The sequence below is a fragment of the Penaeus japonicus genome, unplaced genomic scaffold, assembly GCF_977035675.1.
Source record: "Penaeus japonicus unplaced genomic scaffold, GWHDUDI00000001_assembly GWHDUDI00000035, whole genome shotgun sequence".
NCBI lineage: Eukaryota > Metazoa > Arthropoda > Malacostraca > Decapoda > Penaeidae > Penaeus > Penaeus japonicus.
Genome location: NW_028234437.1, coordinates 20,316,737 through 20,326,736, shown reverse-complemented (window position 1 = coordinate 20,326,736; position 10,000 = coordinate 20,316,737). Strand labels below are relative to the sequence as shown.

The 10,000-nt window shown below is 45.7% G+C and overlaps 1 protein-coding gene across 9 annotated transcripts in view; it reads left to right on the top strand.

Annotated features, from left to right (window-relative positions):
* Positions 1-10,000, top strand: part of LOC122255364 (uncharacterized) — a 217,062-nt gene that overhangs the window by 57,327 nt on the left and 149,735 nt on the right. For 3 of the 9 annotated variants that reach the window (XM_086531092.1, XM_086531091.1, XM_086531089.1), the window contains exon 1: positions 2,907-4,665. The exons of 5 other annotated variants lie outside the window; for them this stretch is intronic. In XM_086531092.1, coding sequence (XP_086387218.1) covers positions 3,022-4,665 — 1,644 coding nt within the window. In that variant the 5' untranslated portion in view covers positions 2,907-3,021. Of the gene's footprint in view, positions 1-2,906; positions 4,666-10,000 lie in introns of those variants that run through there. One more of the 9 variants, XM_086531090.1, reaches the window with a different exon arrangement.

Here is a 10,000-nt window from a genome sequence, read left to right as displayed (position 1 = left end):
TCTCTCTCTCTCTCTCTCTCTCTCTCTCTCTCTCTCTCTCTCTCTCTCTCTCTCTCTCTCTCTCCTCTCTCCTCTCTCTCTTTCTCTCCCTCTTTCTCTCTCTCTCCTGCGAAATCGAATCTCAAAAAGGTAACGTCGTAGGAGCGACACAACCCTCGCTCCGCCAGTTTCATTTAATGTTGGGAAAATGAGTGCGCGAAGGAGGACTGTAAATTCCTATCAGGCGCTGGGGCGGAACTCCCTGGCGTGGCGGAGCGAGCGCTTCTCTCTTTTCAATTGGCTGTTATGGCCAAGTGCGGGAGGGACTTGAGATATGGCTTCGTCTATCTGTCGTGCTTTTTTTTTTTTATCTGTATTGTCTTTTTTGTTTTTTTTTCTCTCTCTGGCTTTTTCTTGGTCTTTCTTATTCCCTGTCCCCTGTCTGGTAATGTGTCAATCTTTCTGCTTTCTCTCTCTCTTTCTCTTTCATACTCTCTCTCTTTCTTTCTCTCTCTCTTTCTCTCTCTCTTTCTCTCTTTCTCTCTCTCTCTCTCTCTCTCTCTCTCTCTCTCTCTCTCTCTCTCTCTCTCTCTCTCTCTCTCTCTCTCTCTCTCTCTCTCTCTCTCTCTCTCTCTCTCTCTCTCTCTCTCTCTCTCTCTCTCTCTCTCTCTCTCTCTCTCTCTCTCTCTCTCTCTCTCTCTCTCTCTCTCTCTCTCTCTCTCTCTCTCTCTCTCTTTCTCTCTCTTTCTCTCTCTTACTTTCGCTTTTATGCTTGCCTCTGATGCGTGTTAAAGGTCTCAAGGTTATGACAGCTACTTTGATTAAGTTTATCTTTTAATTGTTTTTTTTTTACACCTTCACACTGAAGTTTAGCTTGATGTTTTTTGTGGTGATGCAATACATTTTGTTTGTCTTAAACGGTTTAGTCTATTTTGTTTATTTTTTATGTGTAATTTTGTGGTAGGTTTATTATTGTCTTCAAAATTGCATAATTGATAATTGCATTAGGAAGGCGAGGATGCAATTTGTAAATGTTCTTTGAATAGCCAGCCATGTAGATGGTTGGTTTTGTTGCAGTGGAAACATATTAGTTGCAGTACCGTGTAGTGTGGTATACTAGCGTGCTATGATATACTTCAGCACCCACTGTCCTTTGTAGTTTGATTCTCCAACTGTGCGATGCTTTAAGATACGCCCCTTTAACTATGATATGTGCAGTGGTACATTTCAACGATTTTACCATGCGCTGTGCTGCAATTCAAGATCGTTATTATGGGCTGTTAGGCATTTTAACAGCAAGTATACACTTCAACATCTATACCATAGGATGTAATGGATTTCAACAGTAACTGAACAGTGTTCTATGATACACCTCAACTCCAGCTGTGCCATGTTGTATAATTCGTTTCAGCGCCCGGGAACCGTAGTATTTCCTTCTCTTTACCGGAACATTCTCGCACACGAGTCACGCAAACAGATTAGCATTTGTCATTGTTTAATGGCAGGCTACTGTATATACGTGCAATGATGAACTTCCTTGATTTTAGCCTAGTATGTAATACATTTGTAAAAAAAAAAAGAAGGTACACATTACTCCTTGGCATCAGGATCACGTGCGGAGGCGAAGCAGTAAGCGAATGCTGGCAAGTATGTGCATGATTTCGGCCGCATGGTGATGGCGGCCGGCCACGCACGTGCTTCCCCCGACGCCCCGGATGTAAACAAGACTGGCCTCGAGCGGGTCCTTGCTCGTGGATGCGTCTTGAGTTCTCTTTTCGTTCTACGTGTGAGATGGTACTTAGCGTGTTTACTGGCGTGGACATTATTCGAGCGTCGTGATAGCCAGGTAAAACAAGATATTAATTAATTAAGAGATAAGTAACCGCATTTAATCACGTGCCACGCTTACATGCGGTGAGGCAGAGACAGTGTTGCCGTGACTGGTACTGCGGAATGAATGAGGGGTCGGAGGAGAGGGGGGGGGGGGCGGGGTAAGCAAGCTCATCGTCTTGGTATGGATGGTTTGTTAGTTGTAGGAATCTACGTGACCTGCAGCTTGAATTCTGAATTAATATTTCTTGCATTTGAATCTTATATGTTTTACCCGTGGAGCTGTGCATGCGCATTAAAAGGAATAAAGCTCTCGCGTAGGAAGTATTAGTATGTGCTTGCGTTGCATTACGCTGCGTCAATTACTCAGGCTTTCCTACTGGCGATCTGCGTCCGCGTTACCGAACTGCAATAATTATTTTGATAATGAGAGCGGCGGTGACTCACGACCGAAGGATGGAGAAGGCGCAGAGAGTGAATATTGAGTGGCTGGCGAGAGGGGAGTGGGAAGGGAAGGGAAGGGGCAGCCGACCCCGAGGAGGGAGCTCCGGCGTGCGACAGGGAGAGACCCTCCGCACGCCAGGCATGCGTGCGCGGACTGGCTCTCACAATGCGCCCTCCCTCACATTCTGCGCCGAGGGTCGCGATCGCCGTCCCTTCCTCTCAGGGTCACTGGGACAGAAAGGGTCGCCCAGGTGCGCCGAGGGGCAGTGAAGGGTGATTATCTAATAGTCTTTTGGGGTGAAATTCCTTGTGCAGATAAAAGGGCAAGATGTTCGCTGCCTGAGACAGTATTGCATGGTATAGTGGAGATTAGTCGCTCGAGAGACTGAAGGACTGGAAAGCCTTACGGAGCCTCTACCTTTTGATATTCCCATTGCGAATTAAGGACACTACAAAGTGCAAGGGAGAGAGCGCGCGGGAAGGCAGCATCTCGGGAAGATGGTGATGGCAGGTGACATGTTGCGCTGTGTGTCCCGGTGAGTTGTTATGGCGGACATGAACACCCGCGAGACATGAAGGCGTTCGTCAAGCTCAAGCATCTGCTCGGATCCCGGGACGTGACCTAGCAGGCGGAGGAGCAGTCACCGACCCCCTTCGCGCCGAGGTGAGGCTGCGCCGCAGGAGCGTGTCGCGCCGCCACCGAACATTGTCAGTGTGAAGGGAGTGGGGGCCGTTGTTGAGTTGGGCGCCGGGATCAGTGTGGGTACTATGGGCAATGAGGGCGGCAAGATCACCAGCTACGACGACCTCTACATCGAGAACCACGCCGGGAGGCCGAGCGACGCCTGCGACTACAACGGCGCCTCCCTCGACTCCCGCATCCGACGCCTCAACGCCAAGCGGCGCACGAGCATCGTGTTCGGCCGCAAGCGGGCGCGAGAGGCGCTGGAGAGCGGCCCGGACGACGATGTCTCGAGCGACGACAGCGGAGGCTTCCGAACGGAGCCGAGCGAGAAGGAGCTGACGTCGTCCCCCGAGAAGCCCCGGCTGAAGGGCATCCTCAAGACCCGACGCCGGCGCCGCCTGAGGATGGAGCAGCAGCCCGCCTCGAGGCTGGTCAAGGCCGACTCTCAGCAGTCCGTCAACTCGACGTCCATAGATGAGTTCCTGCACACGCTGGTCAAGGTGGACAGTGTCGAGAGTCTGGAAGACCTCGCGCAGGACTCGATAGATTCGTCGACCAGTAAGGCCGACGCCGCCCAGCCAGCGCCGCAGGATGTTCCGGCGCTGCCCCTGGAATCCAAATCTCCGGACCAGCCAGCATCCGCAAGGTCTGCTAGCTTGTCTCCGACTCGCCCCATTATGAACGGGCTCATTCCTCAGCGACAACCGCAGCCGCAGCATCAGCCGCAGCCGCAGCCGCAGCGCCGCTTGTCCCGGCTACCGCCCAGCCCTCCCCCGCGCTCGAGTTCGAGGACCGTCATGTCCATGAGCGAGTATTCGCCCACGCCTCCACCACCACCTCCGCCCCCGGCCAACCCCACGCCGCCCCCCGTCCCGCTCAGGACATCGAGCACGACGGCCGTTAAGGCAGAGGTTCACCAAGACCAGTTTATCCGCGCAGGGACACTCCCCCCAGCGTCGGCTGACACAGCCACGCCCGGTGGCTCGGCCGCCGCTAGATTCCGCTCCCCGAGGCTCGGCGCGCCCGACAAGAAGAGGTCGATCAACCTCGATGAGCTGGAGGAGCAGATTTTGATGCTGGACGCCGCCAGGGCCCCGGGGGACGCCAGGTTCAGAGACTCTCCTCCAGGGACGCCGCCGCTCACGGGGAACATCGACGCCTACACGCCGAGGCTGGACATGAGCCAGGAGGGCGGGGACTCCCTCCCCCTCGACGGCAGCCCCCGCGTGCCTGTCGCGGCGGCCCAGCGCAGCCCCACGAGGCCGCAGTTCCGCAAGTCGTCGGACATTGCGCACCTCTACCTGTTCGGAGCACGAGGCTTCAGGAAGAGGCCGGAGCGCCTCTCCACCGTTTCCACTTCGTCCGAATCCGTGGTTCACGAGGCGGAAGCGGCGCCGACTTTGCCCCCGAGATTTTTTCGTCCTCCCGTGCCCTTCGCGAGAAGGGTGCTCACGGGAAAGGTGCGGAAACTTACCAAGAAATTCGAGAAGAGTATAGCGAGCGGCGGAACTGTGGCCGAGTGCAAAGACTCGAGTGAGGACGAGGAGTGCGAGACCACCAGCGCCCGCCTCAGGAGGCTCTTCCGCCGTCAGCTGGAAGAACGGGCCTCGACGAGGACCGGATACCAGTATCTGACGGTGGGGCCGAGCGGGGACGTGGTACAGCGGGGCCCCTGGGTCTCGGCCAGGCAGCACAGCCCTTCGGCCAAGGCGGACATCTCGCCTCAGGTACAGTATGTGAGGAAGTTGTCGTGAGAATAAGATAAGTTTCATTTTAGGCCTTATGTTATATGGGCCTTGCGTCAGCAGTACTTTCGGAAGATAAAGCAAAAACAGAACTTGTCAAATTTATTTCGAGTGTTGGTGGTCACACACGTGCAACAAGGGAGGCAGACAAACAAACAGATAAACAGAAAGAGAAGTAATCAGATAGAAAGACAGACAGACAGGTAAATAAGAGTCAGATAGATACCTACGTAAATATCTGATTTAAAATTACATAAATAAGTAACATACGAGTAAACATTTATTCGTGTGGGTCTCCTTCACTTGTATAATAAGACTTGTCTTCCACGTCATGTTATTCTAAGCATTCATTCAACTTGATCGAACAATTTCATTTCTCATATCTACACGTATCAGAAACTGGAAACAAGAAGAGAAATTCCTTTCTCTATTTTCCTTTTTGACAGTAATCGCTTCGCTTTCGAGATAATTTTACAATTCAATAGATTGGTCCAATTTAGAAATACGAATGGATATCTCACTGCGAAATTCTTTCCAATCAATATAAGTTTCCTCCTCAATTAACATGTCACAAATCCAAATATATCAAACTGTGATATCTGAGAAGACGTAACCACGTAACTAAAGCTTCTCTCGAGATCACCGGAGCTTCAGCTGGTCGAGGAACAGTGTTGATGATGACGTATAAGCCAGCTGTTTATCGTGTAAGTCGAAGTAGCAAGTACCCACGCGTGAGGGAAAGAGGGTAGGTGGCGGTAAGTGATAATTCTAGAGGAAATGAAAATATTGCGTGGCCGAGGGTTGTCAGGTTTGCATGTTGGGGGTCTTCTGTCTTGCGTCACGGCTCGATATGTTTCGTGTTTCTGTTTTACTCTTTTTTTTCTCTCTTTCTCTTCGTAGCACTTGAGAGAAACGAGGTTTTATGTGTGAGTGTGTATTTTATTTTCTTCGGTGTCTTAGGATGTATTTTGGAGATAATCGTGCAAGATGTTTATGTTTATGAAAGGATTTTGTATCGTATAAGTCTCTTTACGTGACCCATTGCATTGACTCTTGTATTATAGTTGTATTTAAGAGCTTTGGTACTTGTGATGATAAGCCTCTTGCTAATATTGCCTCTCTTAAGCTCGCCTGAAACTTACTTACAACTTATAACGATACTTACAACGGGGCGTGGGGTTAGTAAGGAGTACAAAAAAAGTTCCGCCATGATCTCAAATAGAAAATAAACCTTCTCGATAGCCAAGGAGAGTCTGAATGACGGAGAAAAAAAGACCCTGAAGAGAGATTCGTAAACAAAAAAACAAGCACGATGACACACGAGACGTAAACAAGAGAGTGTTTCTTGAAGCGGGGGGACACGACCCCTTGACGTGCATGCATGTTCCTCGACACTCAAGACAGAGGGTAACCACCTTCGAATGGAACATCAGAGCAAACATATGGCTATCCGATTACACATGTTTTCTCGGGGGCGATGGAGAGATTATTTTGGCATAAACAAAAAGGTTAAGGCCTGAGCAAACTTAGGAGATCGTAAATTCGAAGGAGATCCCCGCCGGTGAAAACGCGAGGGCTTCCAGCGGTGGGAGGTCTCGGTGTTACTGAGGATTTTTTTTTCCCAGTGATTATTATTATTATCATTACTGGTGTTATCGTAATTATCGGTGTTGTTGCCGTTTTTATCATCAGCACATCGACGTCAGCGACATTAAGATCAACAACAGCAACATCAACAGCAACATCAACATCAACATCAACATCAACATCAACATCAACATCAACATCAACATCAACATCAACATCAACATCAACATCATCATCATCATCATCATCATCATCATCATCATCATCATCATCATCATCATCATCATCATCATCATCATCATCATCATCATCATCATCATCATCTTCATCACCACCACCACCACCATTACCACCACTACCACCGAACCATCACATCATTATCATTATTACTCTCATAATGACACTAATTCATATTTATGTTTTGATTTAGTCTTTGAAACCGTAATATTAATTACGTGCTAATGTGTAAGTTTAGTGGTGAGTTGCGATATCTTTGTAAGATTTCTGCAAAAGTCCATTTAATCTGGTTGGTAACACAATGGAAGAAAGACATTTTGGTCGTTATGATTTTATGTTTAATAGAGAGTTTATGCAAATTCCTTTTTGATTCGTTTGAATTGTAATATCACTTTTTTGTTGTCATTGAATATAGAATGGAAAATCATTATTTATTACCGCAGTGTATAGATTTGGAATACTGTAATTCTGGTAGTGATGACAGTCACAAGATTATTCTCATGATCTTTCTCTCTTTCTCTTTCTTTCTCTTTCTTTCTCCCTCTTTTTCTCCTTATCTCTCCTCCCTCCATCTTACTACCCTTCTCTCTCTTTGTTCTTCCCCCCCCCCTCTCTCTCTCTCTCTTTCTCTCTCTCTCTCTCTCTCTCTCTCTCTCTCTCTCTCTCTCTCTCTCTCTCTCTCTCTCTCTCTCTCTCTCTCTCTCTCTCTCTCTCTCTCTCTCTCTCTCTCTTTTGCTTACTCTCTCACTCCCTCTTTCTCTCTCTCTTTTTTCTCTACCACTCCCTCTTTCTCTCTTTCTCTCCCTCACTTTCTCTACCACAGTCTCCCTTCCTCCCCCCTCTCCCACCATTCCTTCTTTCCTCCCTCCCTCCCTCCCTCCCTTCCTCCCTGCCTCTCTCCCTCTCCCACCATCCCTTCTTTCCTCCCTCCCTCCCTCCCTGCCTCCCTCCCTCCATCTCTCACTATCCCTCCCTCCCTCCCTCCCTCCCTTCCTCCACATTAGATAAGCCAATTGTTACCTTTACTCATTGCTCAATCTTTTCCCATTAAGGCAAAGGTTTAGCACATCATTCCATCGATTTCGGCCGCCGTGTTATCAGCCTGATTAAATTACGGTTATGCCGCAGGGGTTCTCATTAGCGGTAATTGACTTAGGTGCGATTACGTCTACGCTGGGAAAGAAGGAGTCATTTAACTCGTCTTCACGATGATAGATAAAGTAAAGGGGTAAAGACGTATGGGTGGTATGAATTAGGTCCGGCTTGAGCGCCGAGAAAACTATTATTGCCGCGGTAATGCCTGTGTTTCAGAAGCGTCGTTACCGCGCGTGTATAATCTGCGAAGGTTTTAAGCAGTTCAGTTATCGAGCGTCTAATGGGTTCTCCGCCTACTGTCTGAGGCGAGGCTATTATTTACGTTTTTTTTATATCTTTTTTTTTTTTTTTTTGGGGGGGGGGGGGGGGGGGGGGGGGGGGGTTATGGGGAGTTAGGTGGCTGTACGATGGTCAGGGGGACGGGAGGGATGGAGGAGGGTGGGTGTGTATAGTACGTAAGCTTTCTATAGTCCGCTTTTGCCCGCGACGTTGCACTAGCACCATTTTTCAAACGATTCATCATAGTCTTTCCATCATCTTGATTCCCTTTCCCTTTGTATGTCAGGGCGCTGTAGGGGTTATCTAGGGAGGGTGGAAGGGAGGGAGGGGAAGGGGAAGGGGAAGTAAAGCTTTCATTTTTCATTTGTTAATTTGAGAAATTGTGCCTTTGACTTTGTTCTTGTTTGTCTGTTGCATTTTGCATGACGCGGGGATGTTCTAACCCGGCTTGAAATGGTATTTGTTAAACTTATTATGATAAACGGTGTATTGATCCTTGGCCATCTGCAAGATATATTTAGAAATAAAACAACTTCCTGTGGTCTACTGAAACGACGCTCATCACTCTTCCTTTTGCTCCATCGTAATTTGTCTGGGATTCTCACACAGGGATTGCAGGTGACAGGATATTTTTCAGTACTTAATTTACCACCCTGGTTAACTTCAGGGGCGAGGGAAGGCTTTGATATATTAGATACATGACCATAACATTATATTATGGTATTACATCCCGTTCTTCGAGTATATCAAGTGGGAAAAAAATCATGTAGTCCTTCATCTACTCACCCACACCGAGTAAATGAAAGCGTACATGGCGGGACCGTAGAGTTCACGACCACCAGCTAATAGCAGGGGTCGCCAAAATTGTTTTTTAACTTCCATATTTTTTTCATATTATTCATCTTGTAAAGAGTTTCAACAAAAGACACAGAGAATATATGAAAAATAGGGAAACTTAATGGCGTATACTGTTACCGTAATACATTATATTAACATACTGAACGTGCGAATGAATATGAAATGTGCATTTCTGGCCAGCACTGCAGCGCGTTTTCAGTTTATGAGCTGATTATGTTTTTAAAAACTCGTGATACTGGATAATTGCTGTTTATGAGTATAGCTGATGCACTCAAGGCAAAGTTCGTGCTTTGAAGAAAGAGGTGTTTATTGTATGATCAGTTTTTGATGACCTTTTACGGAATTACTCTTTAGTGATAGTATTAATTTTGATTGTTTTATGCCTACTCTAATTGTTGGTGCTTTGTTAGTGTTGTCATTATTTTTTATTATTATGATGATGCTGATAACAAAACTAATGGTGATGATACTGATTATAATGATAATGATCATATTACTACTACTGCAGAGGATAATGATAATAGTAGTGGTAGGATGGGTAATAATGATGATGATTATTATGATAATGATCATAGAGATAATAATTGTTTTTATAATAGTAATAGTAACAATGATAGTGATTATGATAAATCACTACCTTTATTGTTATTATCATTATTATAATCATTATCATTACCTTTATTATTATTATCAATCTTCTTATCATTATTAGTAGAAGCAATACTAGCAGTACTAGTAGTAGCAATGGTAATTTAGTAGTTTGGGATGGTAGAATAGTAGCAGTAATAGCAGTAGTGGTCGTAATGTTATTTCTATATCTATTATCATTGTCATTAGCTTTATGATGATTGAGTAATATTATTGTTGTTTTTGTAATAGTAGTATTAGTAGTACAAATGTGATTATTGTTATTGCCAGTTTTGTTGTTGTTTTATGTACGTAATTATTATTTTTCCCATACTGTATGTCATTGTTGTGCTTACTACTACGACTACTGATAATGTTAATAATGATCATTAATATTGACGTTATTATTATCATTTTGATTTATCATTGTTATTATTATTATCATTATTATTATTATTATTATTATTATTATTATTATTATTATTATTTTATTATAATCATCATCATCATTATTGTTATTATTATTTTTTTTTTTTATTATTATTATTGGCAATACTTTTAACATTATCTTTATATTGCCATTATTTTTTGTAACTGCTGGAGCTAACAATATTAATAGTAACAGGGGCAGATT